General features: G+C 34.7%; 1 protein-coding gene across 7 annotated transcripts in view; it reads left to right on the forward strand.

Annotated features, from left to right (window-relative positions):
- The window catches only part of LOC143230300 (adenylate cyclase type 1-like), a 128,165-nt gene that overhangs the window by 49,119 nt on the left and 58,694 nt on the right, over nucleotides 1-20,352 (forward strand). For 5 of the 7 annotated variants that reach the window (XM_076463565.1, XM_076463569.1, XM_076463566.1 and 2 more), the window contains 3 exons: nucleotides 10,723-10,834; nucleotides 15,635-15,762; nucleotides 18,186-18,344. In XM_076463565.1, the coding sequence (XP_076319680.1) occupies nucleotides 10,723-10,834; nucleotides 15,635-15,762; nucleotides 18,186-18,344 (399 nt within the window). The remainder of the gene's footprint in view (nucleotides 1-10,722; nucleotides 10,835-15,634; nucleotides 15,763-18,185; nucleotides 18,345-20,352) is intronic. The other 2 variants (XM_076463568.1, XM_076463572.1) reach the window with 1 other exon arrangement.

A 20,352-nucleotide genomic window follows, 5' to 3' on the forward strand; every position in this document is an offset into this window, starting at 1 on the left:
TAAATTAGAAGACCTAGAGGTGTTGTTTTTTTGGTATTTGAAATTAAACACAAATCTACACAATGGGCTATCTGTGTTCTGCCCACCACAGGTATCGAAATCTGTTTTGCAGCATTGTAAATTCACAGACATACCGCTATGCCACTGGGGTTCAAAGACCTAGCGAGCAAATGCTAATTATCCTACTAAGAGAGATTGAGGATGTTTTTTTCAATATTTCCTTTTAAAGTTAAAAACTTAAAACCTTTATAATACTATAACTTGATTTATTAAAAACGTTTCTGTGCTAAATTTATACATATACCATGAGAGTAAAGTAGTTTAATTAAATTTTGAAAGTAACTCTGGAAAAAGTCGTGACATGCGCACATTGACTTGCCTTTTGCGAGAGAGTTTACAGATGTGTTTGGTACCGTTCACTAAACAAGGATCTTTCAACATTATCCTATACCTTTACTGCCTGCAAACTTCTCGTTATCGAATCTTGTTCACGTGCCACCTCGTTGTTGCTGGAAACAAGATGAAACAATAAACATAACTTTGGTAAACCACTAATATTGTTTAAATTTCAAATTTATAAGGATCTTTGCGATAATGTCTTTCGGTGTGATGAACCATCGTGAAGGTTGTACTTGAAAGTCTCAAGAGGACCTGCTTGGTTTGCTTTACCTTGTACTGTGTACTTTTCAAAAGCAGAAACTCATATCTTGCATTTTCTTTCTTTTTTTAAACAAAGTTCGTAGTGTGCGCGTTACTTTATGATTCTCCTGGTATAAATGTAAGTATACTCTTTGAGTCCCTCTCTCTTTCAGTTTTTGTCGCCATTTGTCTTCGTCGAGTATGGTTTCTATTTCTGACATGCAGTCTCTCTCTCTGTCATTCTTTTTGTACGATCGTAATATAGATTGTCTGCCAGTCACACTTGAAAGTAGATATCATTCATTTGGCACGAGCTTCCTGCCATACTCTCCGTTTATTTTTATCTGTGAGTAACGGTTATCAGTAACCTTTACTACAAAAAAACATTATTAATACCACTTCCTCACACTCAGACACATTGTTATTAAACGATAGATTCTGTCTTTGAAAATTCATAGTTTTAAAGGAAAATACGCTCACTTGATTTTGAATCTCGAAACAAGTATTGCTTTTATTGTTAGGTTGTTTATTGTCTAATTTAAGAATTTTAATAAAAATTTAACTATGTAGGTACTTACACAATGTTAATGATAGTATATAACTTGAGTTTGAGTTTAATCATAGATACTGGCTCAGGATTTTTGTCTTAACTGGAATATTTGTCTGAATTTGACGTTTTTGAGTTCATTGGATTATATAACGGGCTGCGTAAGTGGCTAGTGTGCAGAATGTGCATAAGAAAATTCAAGGTTCGCATCGCGCTTTCACTAAATACTTTCCTCTCTTTCAGTCGTCAGTGCTTTATAATAGTTATAATCTATTTCGATATTCAATTCAATGCTGTTGCCAGGCTGCCTTCGTTCTTGTCGTTAATTTAATATTAAGAAAATAAATATATTATCTTTAATAAAGGTTTCTGTCCTAGCCATTTAGTTCATTTGTCGCAATCGCATAAGATGTTTTTCAGGTTGAAAAATTCACATACCAGTTAGTTGAATTTAAGTTAAGCGATATAAAACATATTCAGTGATTTATACTTCTTGTTTAGTTATATATATATAGTTTAATTAAAGAGTTGTACTGACTCTAGTTTCTAATTTTTGGCTAAATATGTATAGGTTTCGTTTTTGTTTTTTGTTTTTTTAATTTTGCACAAAGCTACTCGAGGTATATCTGTGCTAGCCGTCCCTAATTTAGCAGTGTAAGACTAGAGGGAAGGCAGCTTGTCATCACCACCCACCGCCAACTCTTGGGCTACTCTTTTACCAACGAATAGTGGGATTGACCGTCACATTATAACGCCCCCACGGCTGAAAGAGCAAGCATGTTTGGCTCGACAGGGATGCGAACCCGCGACCCTCAGATTACGAGTCGCACGCCTTAACACGCTTGGTCATGCCGGGCCATATATGTATAGGAAGTATAGTTTTAGCTGCTTAATGAAAGTTAGTATTCTGTTAGTCTGCGTACTTAAAATATACAATTTTACTTTATTTACGAGGGCTGTTAAAAAAAAATACGCGGACTGACGTCATAAAACAAAGTGTACTTTATTTAGAAGTTACAGGTCTGGAACCCCTTCAAAGTACTCTCCTCCCCAACGCACACACTTATCCCAACGGTGTTTCCACTTGTTGAAACAGTCCTGGTACGCTTCTTTTGTAATGTCCTCCACCTCCTTCGTCGCATTTGCCTTAATCTCGGGAATCGTCTCAAATCTTCTTCCTTTCAAGGGTCTTTTGAGTTTGGGGAACAAGAAAAAATCGCAATGAGCAAGGTCAGGTGAGTAGAAGGGGTGGGGAAGAACAGTGATCGAGTGTTTGGCCAAAAACTCACGAGTTCTGAGGCACAAATTTTGCAGCAACGCGGTGCATTTTCAATTTTTCGGTCAAAATCTCGTAACAAAATCCAACTGATATCCCACACTCTTCAGCAAGCTCCCTGACAGTCAGACGTCGATTTACCCGCAGCAGGGTGTTGATTTTGTCGACGTGTGGATCGTCAGTTGACGTGGAAGGACGTCCAGGGCGCTCATCATCTTCAATGGACTGTCGACCATCCTTAAAACGTTCATGCCACTTGAAACATGCCATACGCTTCATAGCAACATCATCGTAAGCCGTGTTAACCATAGCAAAAGTTTCAGTCGCAGATTTTCCAAGTTTAACACAAAATTTCACAGCAAGTCGTTGCTCCTTCAGGTCATTCTTTCTGAAATCCGCCAAACGAAAAAATCGCACTTCACTTAAAACCGCGTAGCTAATACACAAATGAAGATATCTGCAATCGGGAAATGGCGTCGTAATCAGCTGATCTGTGCAAACCTAGCGACACCAAGTGGATTCCCCTGGAACCAACTGGAGCCGCGCAATTCAAACAGTCCGCGTATTTTTTGAACAGATCTCGTATCTCATCGATCAGTCAGTGATAAGGGTTTCCTCTGTGGATCATGTCCCATTGTCGTAAAACCGACATAAAAAATGCTTCCATAGTTGGGGCCGTTAGCTCATTATAAAAATAACTTTCAAATCCCACTGTTCGATTAAAGTGGGTTCTGTCTACTCTATCTTTTCAAAATTATAGAAAGCTGTAGCACAGATGGTCCTTTTGTAGCTTTGCTTAAATATCCCAAACAAACAACTATGATGATCTAAACAATTTTATGATCTAAAGTCTAATTTAAAATACAGTAACTATTAGGTTGAGGAATAATTCGTGATCGTTTTTAAATAATTTCATTCAAGCATTACATGCAAGACTATACAATACTTCAATGCATGAACACATTATATCCAAAACATTTATTATGATACTTTATTTCATGTAATACCTAGGTATATAGTATGCATTGTTTTAAACGAAATTGCAAGAAATTAAATGCAAAAAGCAGATGGTGTCGAAAATGCTCGATTTTGTCCAGTTGACATTCCATTTAATAAGCTGAAAATGAAAGCAAAAATTAAAAACATATGAAAATCAAACACACCATCTATTAGAGCAAAAAATTATCTACCAAATGACATGAAATATTTTGCGAAAGCGTTTCATTTATGAATATATTTTTTAACTTGAAAAAACGCTCACGAATTATTCCTCAACCCAATACATTACAGCATATTTTATATCTGCATTTATATTTTCATACAATGCATGTTAAAGGTTTGTGCTTAACTATGGTTCTTTAAAGTGTTTCTCGATTTTAACAGTACCGAGCGCAGTTAAAGATTTTCTCTGAAGTATGTTGTACAAACTTAGTTTAACAATATATTATGTAGTTAAGAGTTTATCTTAAATAGGAGAGATTGATATGACTTTGGTCTAATATTATGGAGTAATTGCAAGTTCTGAATTAACGACAGTGTAATTTGACTTTGTGTGGTATAGTTCGACGACATAAAATCAAAGATTTATAATGATTATATTGTCTAATTTTAGCGTTTCTTTAATCGTAAACTATACTTCTAAGAAAACAAAAAAGGATTTAGTTTCAATATAATGTTGTAGTTTATGTTTTTAATGTAAACATTTTTAGAATTCTGTATTGTTATTTAATTGAAGGAGTTTAACGCAGTGTGGTGGTCGTGATGAACGTGATGAATAGAAGATTTCGGAAATAAATTTGGCCTACTTATAAAACGTAAGATAGGATAGAGTGAATTATCCTTTTAGTGGACTAATTTGTAACCAGTTCATGATTTAATCAATTTGCCTGTTTCTGTCACCCAGTTTTCAGTTCTGTGAAAACTGGATTTGTGTTTTTAAGAGGAAATTGAGATCAGACATGCAGTGAAATTTCTGCTTTGGCACAGTTTACGTCTGAATATAACGTTGGTGAACGATGGTTTACGCCAGGGGTGTGCAACATTTTTCGTCGGTGGGCCATATAACCAACTTCATCAATCAAGCGGGGCCACTTAAAAAACAAGCTTATTCGTGTACATGCACAATAAATTAAAAAAAATTCTCAAAATGCAAGCAATAATATTTTATATTTTTGCATGAGTGATTATTTTAGTGCGACACTTGAAATTTAGAGTCCTTGCAGAGCTTGTCAATATCAGCTTTGACAGAAGTGGTTGCCACTCTTAACTGACTGGTCAAATGTTCATCAGTCAGCTGACTTCTACATTTGGTTTTGATGAGCTTCATTTTGGAGAAAAATTGCTCACAGCAGTAGGTGCTACCAAAAGGGGAGGCAATTCTTTGTGCATGACGGGACAAATTGGGAAACTTTTCACGTACACAGAGTTTGTAAAAGTCTAGCAAACTGTTTTCAGAGAATTTCCTTTTAGTGTCCATGTCAGCCTGCAGTTCAATGAGTTCCATTTGGCAATCATCAGGACTGTCTTCCACTGCCAAATCAAAAGGTTGAGCGAACAATTTCAATCTAATTTCAGTTTGTCTGAAATCTGTTTGCAAACTCATCACGCAGCTTTTGTACACTGGTTCCATATTTGGTGCAATCCAGATTAGGAAATTCCAGTTTCCTGGTTGCAAGACATGTAAAATGGGTCAATATGGCTCTTCTCAACTGAACCTGGAAAAGTTCCAATTTCTTCTCAAAAGCACAAATATGCTCAAACAACTTATTCACAAGTTGACTTTTCCCTTGTAGTTTTAAGTTTAAATCAGACAGATGCTGTGTAATGTCTGTGAGGAATGCTAAGTCATTCAGCCAGTTCTCATTGCTCAAGAAGTCCACATTCTGACGTTTGCTCTCCATGAAGAACTTAATCTCCTCTCGCAGATTCCAGAATCTTTTCAAAGTAGCAGCTCTACTAAGCCAACGTACAGCAGAGAAGTACAAAACATCTGAATACTCACTGTCCAGCTCATCTAAAAAAGTTTTAAATTGTCGATGATTTAATCCTCGTGTTCGAATATAATTTACGCATTGGACGACATTTTTCATGACTTCTGCAAAATCCAGAACTTTGGTGCACAAGCTCTCTTGGTGAATAATGCAATGGCTTACAACTACGTCTTGTGCTCCAATTGCAGTTAGAAATTTCTTGGTGAATCCATTTGTCCTACCTGTCATGGAAGGAGCACCATCTGTTGTAACACCACATAATTTATAAGGATTCAGTTCAAACTTTTCTACAACCTTAAGCACTTGTTCACAAATATCCTGTCCTGTGGTTGTGGAGGAAAGGCTTGCCATATCTAAAAACTCTTCGAAAACATCAAAGCCTGCAGTAACAGCTCTGATGAAAATGACAAGTTGAGACAGTAAAGCGGGAAAGGCTAGTTTGCTCCACCAAATATTTTTTCTCTGGACATGCATATTCTGTGAATATTGTTAAACAATTTTTAATAAATTCTCCATCACTGAAAGGCTTTCCCTTTTCTGCCATACATTCACAAAGCTTAAAACTCAGTTTTGTCACCAGTTCTGAATTTTTCTTGAAAGTGGTAAAAACACCTTGTTGCTTTTCAATGAATGTTTTTAAATGTTCAATTTTGTCCTTTCGTGCCTGACCAACAATTTCATCAAACTGGGAGGAGTGCTTAGTTGCGTAATGTCGCTTAATATTGTACTCTTTCATGACTGCAATTGTAGTTTGACAGACGAGGCAGACAACACCTTGATTATGTGGGACAACAAGATATTTTGTGCACCATTCACTGTTGAATAACCTTCCCTCATCATCAATTTTTCGTTTCTTAACTGCTGACATTTTACTAGCCCTGAAATCAAAACAAAAATTATTCTCACGAAAATAGCAAAGTAGAAAAAAACATAAAATTTATTTACACATGGAACCTCTTATGGACAGAAACACATGTTTCTAAATTGGCATCCCGATCATAGCCTTCCGGTACTTAAATTAATTGAGAATAGCAAAATACAGTGTGACCTCGCCTATTCGCGGTTCGCCATTCGCGGCCCCGCATATTCGCGGGTTATGCGCGAACTGCGTTTTGTAGGTCACAGAGACTGAAAGGGCTTTTCGAGGAGATTTCTGTTGTATTCACTCAATCAAGCCGTTTTTATCAATTGTTGTCTTCACCAAACAAGATTGGACTGCTATTGGCTGACTGCCTCAGCTTCCCCAACAACGCAAACGGCAAAGCACAGCCCGGTAACGCACGGTACAATTTAGTGAAATACATAACAGTATGCAATATTGCTACATTATTACTGCATCAATGAGTATAAGTATCATTAGTGTTTGGGAAGCATTTCATATAGTATATAATCGCATACATATACGTTTTAAAACTGCGTCCAATATTCGCGGTTTTCGCTATTCGCGGGAGGGTAAAGAACGTAACCCCGCGAATAACGAGGTCACACTGTACATAGAATCAGATGCATCTGAAAGCAAAAATTTTAATAAATTCAGTAAAGTCACAACAATATGCTAAATAATAATCAATTTACCTTCACTCTCTTGTAGTAACTGTAAAAGGTAATAAAATTTTCACCAATAATGAATGACGGACAGCAGAGGTTAGGGAAAATTGTCGCCAGCGGGCGAAGGCGAGGTTCAGGACATGACGTTGAGTCGTAGACAATAGTGCTAGTGCACGTCACCTATTCATGCCCTAAGGAGGCCGACCAATCGAATTCGGCCTGCTCCTCTCTAGCTAAGATAATTTTAGAAGTTTGTCGAGTCGAAGCCTGGGAATCCCGTAGGATCGATGCTTTTAAAAATATTCCATTTGCGTTGGATTACAGATCAGGCCACATGGTTAGATTACAACAACTAGGGCCACACTAAATGGCTTGGCGGGCCGGGTTGTGGCCCGCGGGCCGCCTGTTGCACACCCCTGGTTTACGCTAAACGGCACAGGAATCTGCATTATTCTTTTGTAACAAATAAATATAAAAAGTTAACACCAGAAACCATTATTGCAATAATGTTTAATTTTAGTTATATTTGAATACTATAGAGTAGTTAAGAGTTAAAGACAGCCAACATAATTTAGTCTAATTTGAATTAGGCCGAGCGTGGCCCCTTTATTTAGTGTGAGTGGGCTGTGAATCCGAGTGTTCAGATTTCGTTTTCCATTGCCACACAAACACATACTTTAGGGCCGTGGTCACGCTATAATAGTGAACAATGACGGATTTCACTGTTAGGTTAGATAATAGTAGCCCAAGAGTTGGCGGAAGGTGCTTTTAATTAGCTGACTTTCTTTTAATCTATCAGTTCAAAATTAAGAACAGATATACACGACAGCCTTTTGTGTAATCCCCTCCTATAATTATAAAGTGAAGTAATTTGAGTCTGAATTTAACGACAGCTAAATATGAGGATAATGATAGTTTAGTTACGAACTAGTTTGCTCTGGGTAAATGTAAATAATTCTATATAGAATTTGATTTAGATTTCAAAAAAATGAGAACTACAATATGCGTTTTGCAATGATGGAACACACACTTCACTTTGTAAAAAAAACAATTAACGATATACAGTAAAAAACATCTTACATATTTTGGATTTTCTGTTTTTAATCTACAAACAGAATAAATCCATTAGTTATACTTTTATTTTTCTTGAACAAATAAATAGTTTGTTATACGTTTATTTTAACACTAAGTTTGTTTGTTTTTGAATTTCGCGTAAAGCTACTCGAGGGCTATCTGCACTAGCCGTCCCTAATTTAGCAGTGTAAGACTAGAGGGAAGGCAGCTAGTCATCATCACCCACCGCCAACTCTTGGGCTACTCTTTTACCAACGAATAGTGGGATTGACCGTCACATTATGACGCCCCCATGGCTGAAAAGGCGAGCATGTTTGGTGCGATGATTTTTTACACTGAAGTTAAATGTTTGAAAAAGTATCTTATACTTTCACTAGAGGCCCAGCATAACCAGGTGGTTAAGCCACTTGACTCGTAATCTGATGGTTGCCGGTTCAAATCCCCGTCACAACAAATATACTCGTTCTTTCAGCCGTGGGAGCGTTATAATGTGATGGTTTATCGTGATGATAGAAACTTTAATTTGATGTTCACTTGTTAATTGGACATGCTTTGTAACATTTTAAATTAATTTATACTTTCGTCTGTTAATTGTTTGGAATTTTCGTGAATACAGTATAAGCCATATTATTGTTAGTTTATTAACTTGAAATAGTTATTGATTCTGTTCAGTTAGTTTATATTATGCACTTAAATTTCAATACTTGTATCATAAACAATTTTAATGGTAGGCTTGTGTTGGTTCCTGATTAATTAAACAAAAATAATAAATCTAGATGATCACATTTTTGAAAGGTATTTACATTTCTTGAACTGTTTATCTGTAGTCGCCTGCCTCTTATTTGGTCTCTATACACCAATTAAAATTTACTGAATTTACTAATTTTAGCACAAAAATAACGGGTGTATTTGATTCCTTATGGCTAATATTTATTTTCAAACACATCTGTCAATGTATCTTTTTTCCAACCCAGGTAAGAAAAAAAAAGTGTAAGACCTTCTTATGTAATTTTTTTTTTCTAAAACTGAAGCATTATTTTTATCAGAACAAAAGAAAATAGTAGCTACAGTTTCTGTCATACTGTTGGGTCTTTAGTGAACACTTTAGTAAAAGAAAATCCGACACAATTTTTCAGGACCATGGTAACCATAGTCGCGTAATAATGGAAACGATTTATAATCGTGATTTTGTTGCCTTAAAATATTATTGCTTCTTGATACGCTGGTTCACGCTTTTTTTTATATATACAAACCACTTGAAAATTAACATAACACATTAACGCTTCGTTAATAACCAAGTATAAGTTCACAATTCAAAAATAAAATAAGAAGTTTGAGAATCAATACGGAAATAAACTAATGATTACGTTGAGAGAAAAAAAATGACAGTAGAAACAAAGCTAAAGAAATTTGTGTGTACATTATTTACTTAGCACAATGAGAGAAGTGTGTAAGCATGGTTGATGTATTGAACAACCGCAGTACATGTACCCCGTTTCAGAGCCGTAATAATTTTAAACTCACGATAAATTATTTGCAGCCCTCTTTTATTCCAGGAACGATTATATGAGTATTATTTTTGGAACTAGACTAAAATAGACAAGAGTGTGATATGTGTTGTTAATAAAAAATACACGAATGTCGTTTTATACCCATGTAAGGTTTTGTCTTTTTTAATTACTGTCATTTTTAAATTACTGAACGGTGAAAGAAATAACAATTATTTCGACGACTGTATAATGTTAGTATGATATTTTATCATTTACTGTCTAGAAAAGTTTATGATGGTGTCCTATATTCTTTAAAGAACAAACAAGAAACAAATGTAAAGATTAACAGCTTTTAAATAACAAATTAAGTAAGAAAAGCAGCACAAGTTTACAAAAATATAAAGTTAACTGCGCGACGAGTTTCATACCCTTGAAAATGAGGTACGTGGGACGACTAAACTAGTTGGGTAATTTTCCTGAAAGCGGACTGAATGCATTCTGAAAGGGTCACCTGTTTTAAGCACCTCTACCATCATACAGTAGTATGTTGTCTGTCAGTCAGTGAAACATTCATATGCAATGAATCATGATAATAATTATATACTCTCTGGGCTACAGCACAGCATGACATACGATCTTCAAAAGCAAGGAATAATAATATTTGTTACTTTTAATTTTGGTTTTATTTACTCATGAAAAAGAACACTTTCGAGAACCTTGTTGAAATATATTTAGTTAACTTCACGTTTTCATAATTTTGTTTTTCTTTTTCTTAGTTAATTTGTACTTCAAAACTTTTTATCACTTATAGCATTTGTAGGTAGCTCAAATTACTGCGCAGTTTGATTAAACACGCAAGTTTCTTTATTCAGATGGTTAATTTAATTAATTCAGTTCATTAAAAGTATGAAAATTTATTATTTTGTTAGAGTGGAATAAAAATGGGAAAGTTAATCCTATTATTGCTTAGTAATTACTGATAAATGAAATTCGATTATAAATTATTCATTTTGTAAGCATATAAGCAATGCTTTACTTTCCCCGAAAGCACTGAGATAAGGAAAAATCATGTTTTTTGACAGTTACTAGTTGCAAGCTTATTTTATTGTATGTGTGTAGGAATAAACTCATATTTATGTATAAACTTGTGTATTTCAGTATTATTTTTGCTGACATTGTTGGGTTCACAGTGCTAGCCTCCCAGTGTACAGCTCAAGAACTTGTTATACTGTTGAATGAACTCTTTGGAAGATTTGACCAACTAGCCAATGTAGGTATTATATCCTAGTTCATTGGATAAACAGTCATTACTCGATTGTATAAACACCAGAAATATTTTAGTTCTCATTCATTCACTTACACTGTATTTTTTTCTTTGGAAACATTGAACAAATTAGTTTTAACGTGTTTATTTCACGGTATTCCAAACTGTTCCACTAGATTTTGCATTGTTTAAAACTTTGTCAAATAAGAATAATAAAACAATGCAATGGTCAGTAAATGAAATAGAACAATTCGTCCTTTGTTGACTAAGATCATAATAATTCACTAGATGATAGCACGTGAGTCAGTTTGCTGACCTTGGAAGAAGTTTGCCTTCGTGCGTCTTTTTTCTTTTTTTTAAGAAAACATGAATCAGCAGCTTAATGATGAGTACAGCACGTGCTGATGGTAAAGACTGCTTGCAAAGCTAGAAATAGCTGGAAGTGATTTGTGTTTTCAGATAAAAGTAACCAGAAATAAACTTACCTTTAACACCACTTTAAGTCTTGCAGATAACTTTTAAATAGGCTGTTATTTTTGGACGCTCAAGTATTCCTATTGTAACGCAGGTTACAATGAACTGATTGAAAATGTTGTTTTTTATTTTTAGCATCATTATCTCTTTATGACTGTTGTTAAATGGCATTGACTTCTTTTAATATGCTTATATATATATATATATATATCATATTTTTACTCTAAACATTCACCACCATGAACAACAACAAAAAAGACATTTTTGGGGTTTAGTTCGACAAGAAAGAAAAAACTGAAGATGTTAAACTAATCACATCGTACGCCGTTTTATATATTATGTTTTGGGAAGCTGAACCCATGGCATTTGAACTGTTCTTTATGCCTTTTTTGAAAAAAAAAATAATTTCATTACATTGTGGGTAGTTCTTTATGCTTTTTTGGATAAATTAAACCTGTTATATCATGGGTCATTCTTTTATGTTTTTTGTTGTTGTTTTTGAAAAACTAAACTTGCCGTACCTTGGACCGTTCTTCACGCCTCTTTCTTTTTTTTTGAGACATTTAAAGCAACTATTTAAAATGTGATTTTAAATTGTTAAAAGTTAATTGTTAGAAACAACTTACGCTATATTCAGTAAAATGCTTTTCTTCATTACAATTTGTTATTTTAATTACAGTGTTAATATTTGCATATTTATTTCACGATGGCGTTATCTATTAAATTGTTATCTTGCATTTTCATTAAACTTTTTTTTACTGTATCGTCTGTTCTGTTACTCTACTCGACTATTTTAATAGTAGCGTGTATAGTAATTTATCTTAAATGATAAGCTACGCTAATGTTATTCTGTTGGAGCCGTTTAATTGGCTTCAACACTCACTCATTCCCGGTGAATAAGCTGTTAGCTTTTGGACTTACAATACCAAAAACTAGCTTTTGCTACTCTCCAGTGAACAAAATGTAGTGAGCTTACCGTAGAGCTTTGTACTAAAATCACAAAACAAGTTTTATTTTTTCACTATACCTTGTTAGGACGATGGCGCAAAGTTTTATGTTTACAGGTGTGGTGCTTTTCAAAGGCCAGGGAAATTGATAGTGCGATAAGCAAACCAATTGTTATTTTCTACTGCTTTCATGTAAGCCTCTTTAACAGTATTGGTTAAAATGTTTAATATATATAATATTTTGTTATATAGTATTCTTATTTTTTTATTTAAGAGTTACATATATCTTCTAAGATGATCGAATATTGCAAGATATTATTGGGTTTAATATTATAATTTGTTTGTGAACTTACATACACTTAATAAGAACGATATTTTAAATTAGCTGTGTTCAGTACCGTGTTAAGTATTAGTTCTGACATGTATATGTAGCTTACTTTGATCACAGGTTATTAGTAATGTTTTTTTTTCTAAACCAGTGGTTCTTAACCTGGGTTCAATCGAACCCCAGGGGTTTGGTGAGTCAGTCTCACGGGTTCGGCGGAGGTCAAGACACACACACTGTGTGTGTATCCGTTCCGTTCACCCCACTTGTATGATTCGTGACGTCATGCTCCACTTGGCCATCATTGGCAGCGGCTGATCACGTCACAATACTTGACCTAAATATCTGTGCTGCAGGAACTTCGTGCGCTTAGCAGTCGACTTGTGACTGTAGTAATCGTACGTCATTTGTGATTTTTTTCCTAATCTTTCAGTCTCTTCATACTAACTCTGTCGAGCAAAAACAGAAAGTGGTCGGACGTATAACGAAACATGATGGGAGTCGGCGTCCTCAATCCATGATTTGCAGTTCCAAGTTGTGCAATTCTAGTCTAGCACTGGCATAACTAAGAGAACACTCCCTAAAGCTGCATGGAGATAGGAAATACAAGAACACAATGCTTGCTGAATTCAAGGTAAAGAGAGCCAGGTTCAATGAAAAGGCTACTTTGCCTGTTCTTGGCTTTGTACCCATCGACAAACCGATTCTTACAGCATCGTACGAAGTTGCATACTTGATCGCAAAGCAGGGCAAACTACACACCATTGGTGAAGTACTCGTAAAACCAGCTGCATTAAAGATGGCAAATATCATGCTGGGAAAGCTGCTGAAAATAAGTTATCCCTGGTTCCTCTTTCAAATGACACCATCAGCAGCAGAATAGATGACATGAGCGATGACATCTTGTCTCAAGTAGTTGCAGATCTGATTTCAAGCCCACCAAAATTCAGCCTTCAACTCGACGAGACCACCGACGTTTCCAATCTAAGCCAGTTTGTTGTATTCATGCGCTGTATGAAGAACGACGAGATAAAAGAAGATTTTTCATTTTGTAAACCTCTTACAACAACAACTAAGGCAGCCGACGTGAAGAAACTTGTGGATGACTTCTTCAGAGACAACGATCTTTCGTTTGGACGGAGCTTCGGATGGAGTTCCAGTCATGCTGGCACGAAACTGATTTTGGTGCGCTGGTGAAAGCCGATGCACCACACATCATTGTAACGCACACTGTTCTGCCCAGGCATGCGTTGGCAACAAAAACCTTACCTTCAAAACTGGCAGAAGTATTAAAAATTGTAGTGGAATGTGTGAAATAGTGCCCTGAAGCGCTACATCTTCAAAGAGCTATGTAATGAAATGGGCTCTGAAGTTGAGGTGCTTCTGTACCATTCTAACGTTCGGTGGTTATCCTGGGGAAAAGTTTTGAATCGCGTTTTTGCCATGCGTGTGGAATTAGCCCTGTTTTTGCGAGAGCACCAACATTGTCATGCAGATTGCTTCGAAAAATCTGAGTTCATTCTCATTTTGGCATACATGGCCGATATCTTCAATGCTCTCAATCATCTCAATCAACAGATGCAGGGTGGTGAAGTCAACATCATCAAAGTGGAAGAAAACCTAAAGGCTTTTCAAAAAAACCTACCGTTATGGAAACGACGAACAGAGAATGATAACTTTGCAAACTTTCCCCTGCTGAACGACTGTGTAAGTAAGATCGAAGATGTGTCTGAAATCGGAGACATTTCTGTGCCCGGGGAACTGAAGCACTTAGATGAGCTCGCAAAGTCTCTCGACGGATACTTCCCCACCAGAGAGTCATATCCAGCATGGGTGAGACAGCCGTTCACGTTTAGTGTTGCGACAGCAGACGTCAATGGTGAATACCTCGACGAAATCATTGAACTTCAGCAGAGCCAGGTTCAACAGCAACTTTCCAAAACAACAACGCTCTCAACATTTTGGTGTCATCAAATCTTAGCGTACCCTCTTATTGCTAAGAAAGTCTTTGAGATACTCGTACCGTTTCTTACAATGTATCTTTGCGAGCAATCCTTTTCGAGGATGGTAGATATAAAAACGAAGAAAAGGAACAGACTTTGTTACGAAAATGATATGAGAGTGGCACATGCTAAGGTGAAGCCGCGCATTTCTGTACTTGTCTCTGAAAGGCAACAGCAAAAGTCACATTAATTTGCAGTAAATATTCATTGAGTTATGTTTTTCTTTTTGTGTGAAATTCATGTTTTGTTGGTTTTGTTCTTTGAACACAGTGATATTGTGTGCAACTGATGCATGGTCCATTTTGTGCCCTAATAACATATCTACTTATGTTTTGAATTTGAAAAAATCATATTTTGTTTTTCCAATTACGAAGGGTTCAGCGAATGCAAGTACGAAACTTCCGAGGTTCAATACCTCCAACAGGGTTAAGAACCACTGTCCTAAACCATTATGTTTTTTTAGTTTGTTATAAGTTTCAAAATTAATTTTAAAGACAGTCACCATGTTTCAGGCTATACAGTGAGATCCTCTTAAAATATTATAAAATTTCAAATTAGAAGAAAAGAATGATAAATAATTAATATAGTGATTAAATTTTCGTAACATTCAAAATGTTTTTTTTTTTCAGTTTTAGATTTAATGGAATATTTTTTAACAAGTGATGTGTTACTTGATAAACACTTTTATGTAAAAATTTGATATTCCAAATGTACAGAAATATCTGAAGTGTAGAGATGATTGTATGAATTCACAAATTCCTAAATAGCTATTGGATTTTTATTCCTTAGGAAAATATAACAAGATATTCTGCTAAATTTTATATACGTTATGGCAAAGTAGTAACCTAGTGTTGTAAAGAAAAACAGAAAATTCGATTGATAGGATGATTGATGGCTACAGCCCCACACCACAGGTACCTGAGTTTGATTCATAAAGATTTAGCATAGACAGAGTGAAACAACTGTCTCTAACCATCAAATGAATACTAATTTAGGCAGGAGAATAGTCATTTCATTTAATAATACCTTTTAAACCATTCTCTTGTTTCACCTACAGGATAACCATTGCCTTCGAATTAAGATTCTCGGGGATTGTTACTATAGTATTTGCGGACTTCCGGAATCTCGAGTAGATCACGCTCACTGTGCTGTTGAAATGGGTTTGGACATGATAGATGTTATAGCGTAAGAGCAGTATTTGTTTTCCAAGAAATTCATTATGGTGCTACTTGTCTATACATTTTTATTGGTGAATTTTAAAAATATTTTGTACTGTTTGAAAACATTTAAACCAAATTAATAATAATTATTATTATTATCAGTGAAAACTTCTTGTATTTTGTTTTATACTTCCTAATTCCGTTAAAATCTTAAAGAGTGATTGAATAAATGTATACTAGCTGTTTTCTTATTACCAAGTTCTTTGAGACACTTGTTATTAGCGAAAACATTTTTTTTTTACACTTTGGCCCACGATATCTCCACAGTGTTCATGAAAGTTTGCAAGACTAACCAAGAAAATTAAATTATTCCGTATAAAAAATCATTTTTAAGCAGTGGTAAAGATTTTTAATCCTTTGAAGTTCTGTGGACTAAACTGGTTGCAAAAAAATTTAGGCAGTTACGTATTATAATTTATCTTGGACGAGTCTCTAATTTATTGTATTATGTACGCTAGGTATTACGAGTGGGGGCGTTATAATGGTACGGCCAATCCCACTATTCGTTGGTAAAAGAGTAGCCCAAGAGTTGGCGGTGGGTGGTAATTACTACCTGCCTTCCCTCTAGTCTTACACTGCTAAATTAGGGACGGCTAGTGCAGATAGCCCTCGAGTAGCTTTACACGAAATTCAAAACAAACAAACAGGTATTACGATATCATATAGCTGGAGTTTTTAATTTAGAAGTTAATTAAATTTTAATGTGTATCAAATTTATTATATCTGTCAACAACATTGATACACACAGTTTTCTTTCTTAACACGTTTATATTTTAATATAAAAAAATAATTCATAATAAGGGTCTCGAACTGAATATTGTATTGACGGTCCAGGTCGAGTAAATTAATTCCTAGTTGATATCGTTACATCTCACTTAAGTTAGTTCTCCGCTGGGACAGAGGTAAGTCTTTTCGTTTACAACACTATATTCAGGGGTTCGATTTCCCTTGGTGAACACAGCAGATGTGGCTTTGCTCTGAGAAAAAAAACACACATGCTAAAGCTAGCTTGGCTGGCCTCACACCACTTATAACCTGACTTTTTATCGGCGAAGATATTTAATGTTCTCGTAGAAATGCTAACGCCCGAAGTTAATTCACAAAATTTGAACGGTTTGTGATGTTCGAAATCTATAAACGTTCCTGGTCATACTCTAGTTTTTCGATTAATAGGCGTTAATCACAATTATAGCTTCCGATTGTAGCCGACCAATAAATATTCTATTTTGTTTATCAACGCGTCAATTTATATGCTTTAAGTTGAGATTCTTGAATGTACAATGATGTTCGAAGACACGCTAGTATTTTCGTAAACCATACGTCGTTGATTATTGTTTTCGAAAATGTGATACAAATTTAGAGAACAGGTGAGACTTGCGCAATGCACATCCAACAATATATGTCACATGCATTAAACTGAAACGAACGTAGTTATTAAAAGAAATGTATGTAACAGTAAATCAGTTACAAGGCTAATATACACCATACTGTTACAGTCCGGTATCATCATTTGTTGACTTTAATACTTTATGGATGTCTAGTGACAGTGTTAATCATAACGCTAATTATTTTTATTAATATAAAATACCTGCTCTGCCGAGTGTTTCAGAAGTTCCTTTATGATTCATAGAAACTCCTAGTGTGTAGAGCAAGCATCTTCATTAACCCCAGTTACTTTCATAACTATTCCAAGGGAGGTTTGTGCCATAAAATAAACACTGCTCCTGGTACCCGAACACATATAGTAAGTTAATTTGGCACCTCTAGCATCTGAGGGGGTATGAACAAAATTTCCGATGCTTCCGAGGGTGATCAGTTACACACAATCCAATATCAGGTTCAAGTTTAGCGACTGTGAAAATCACCCTCAGCACTACATTTTAGCTGGTTAGGGCTGTAGAATAACGATACTCTCAGGTCATCCCAAGTCCACCGGCCACGTTTCGTCCATCTAAATATACGGAGATACAAACTAAAGTAATTGTTATTATTATTTTGAATTAAGCGCAAAGCTACACAATGGGCTATCTGTGCTCTGCCCACCACGGGTATCGAAACCCGGTTTTGAGTGTTGTAAGTCCGCAGACATATCGCTGAGCCACTGGGGGGCAATTAAAATAAATAGGATAGTCATATTAAATACAAGTAAATATGCGATTATAGTTTCTTAAATTTATATCATATAAGATTAGCAATTGGTAGGATTGCTACTAAAGTAGTTTTTAACATCATAGTAGCAAGTCAATATCAGGTTTGGCATTAGATTGAAACATAGGTGTGTTTTTTTTTTCCATTTTGCTTTTAGTGAAAGTAAGTTTTTGGTCTAAACTGTTACTAAGGTAACAGCAGCATGTTTGTTAAATAATCGCCATTTTGAATATGTTTTAGGTTGGTTGTGGAAGCGACAGATGTACAGTTGAACATGAGAGTTGGTATTCATACAGGACGTGTACTGTGTGGGGTTCTGGGCCTACGTAAATGGCAGTATGATGTATGGAGTAATGATGTGACAGTGGCCAGTAACATGGAAGCAGGTGGTGAGCCTGGGTGAGTTGTATGTAGGTTTAGGAATGACAGGATTCTTCTGGCAAAAATGATGTATTAACATTTTTTTTATTCAAAAATAAGAAAGTCCTAAAATAATAAATGTATTTTAAGTTGAAATACTTTATTTGTATTTCCCATATGGTTTTAAGTATGTTTCACAGGAGGTAATATTTTATTAAATTTTGTATATTATCACAAAATTCTAATCAATTCAAGATACCTACATAGATCAGAACTAAACATTAACCCAGTAATTAATGTAACTGATGAACTGTACCATTTTACCTCATAGTGATTGTAATTAATTTATTAATCATTTGGGTGCCCTTGCTCTAAATGCTGTTTTTGAATGTATTATTTATAATATTGGTACTAATATCTCACAAAATTCCTCCAGCTTAGTAAGTTTAGGTCAGTCCTGCATCCTTGTATTAAGCCTACCATGCAAAATAATCCTCATAATGAAAAACTGAAAATTATAAAAGTAAATATACACAATAAACATTTGGTCATTACTGTTAATGAAACTAATATTAAAGAACAAACAGAATATAACTTGCAAAATGAATAAAAAATAAATGTTTGTTTCAGGTACTATCACCAGTTCTGTTTCTTGAAGCATGACACCAGTAATACGTGTAAACCCTAATATAAACCCTTATAATAACATTAGTGATCAATAAAAGTCATTAACCAGCTCAACAGTATAGTTTTAGAGCAGCTTAACATCTGAGGTAAATTACTACACACATATGGCTGTTTAGAGATGGGTAGTAGGATTTGACAGATAATACAGCAATGTTTATGAAGATAAAAAAAGAATAAAATGACAAAGTAAATTAACAAAATAATTGTTCCATAAATAGAATTTAATACTCTAGTTAAAATAAAATAAAATAGTTCATTAAATGTATTATGCGCTGTACCTCCTCTGACATAGCTTGTTAAACAAATGTTCACTTTACATAGCATGCAGTCAGAAGAATTAAAGTTAGTTCCTAAGAGTTCACTAAAATATCTAAGTTTAAATAAGATACAAGAAAGATTACTGTAATAATTAGACTTGAAAGTCAGACAATGGTAAAAATGTCAACTAAATTCATTAACAGAATGTAATGAAACTAACAATATTATGTCTTTATAAAGAACCAATATACAACAACTACAGAGAGAGATGGGTTAGTGGGTGGTAGAAATAATGGTAGTCACCATATTAATGTCATTCATTAATTAACTTAAGCAATTAAGATGTAAACAGCATAGTTTTGAAAAGGTTGTGATATCCTGTGAAATTATTAATCCCTCAATTTGTAGCAAGAAAACTGTTGGCTGTATAAAAAATTCAGTAAATCTGGTGTCAGTAATTTGGCAGCAGAAACATCATTCATGAAAAAGGAGAGTGAAATTATGAGCTTAATCAACAGAACCTTGAAAATGTTGAACAAATTGTATCTAATAAGCTGTGGCTAGTAAACATTACAGAATAACATTTATAAAATTTGTATTTGTAAATGGAAAAAAAAAAATTATTTCAACATTAAAGATGTGTTATTAAAATTTTTGAAATGGAACATTGTTTTCTTAAACATGATGATAAATTTGTGGAATAACACATATTTCTTTTTGTTTACTTCACCAATAAAATTTACTAATAAACTTTTATTTCTATAAAATATATATAAAACTTAACACATTGGTACAATGTTATGGAAGTATATTTTATTCCTATTATATTTAGATATATTTATATAAAGATAACAACAGTTGATTTTAACGTTTAAAGAAGATATTCAGACAGTGTAACCCTGTGGAGCCTCCTTAACTTGAGTGATATTAAAATTTTTTTTTTTTTAAATCAGAAAACTAGGCCAAAAGGGAAACATCAAGCACAAAGAACACCCAAATAAAACTACTGTACAAACTACAATATGGGAAAACTCATATGTGCCATACTTTTATATGTCTGTCCTTCATGTGCAGCACTTTATGTCTTCTTTTTAAAAGTTCA

The sequence above is a fragment of the Tachypleus tridentatus genome, chromosome 10 (assembly GCF_004210375.1).
Source record: "Tachypleus tridentatus isolate NWPU-2018 chromosome 10, ASM421037v1, whole genome shotgun sequence".
Lineage (NCBI taxonomy): Eukaryota > Metazoa > Arthropoda > Merostomata > Xiphosura > Limulidae > Tachypleus > Tachypleus tridentatus.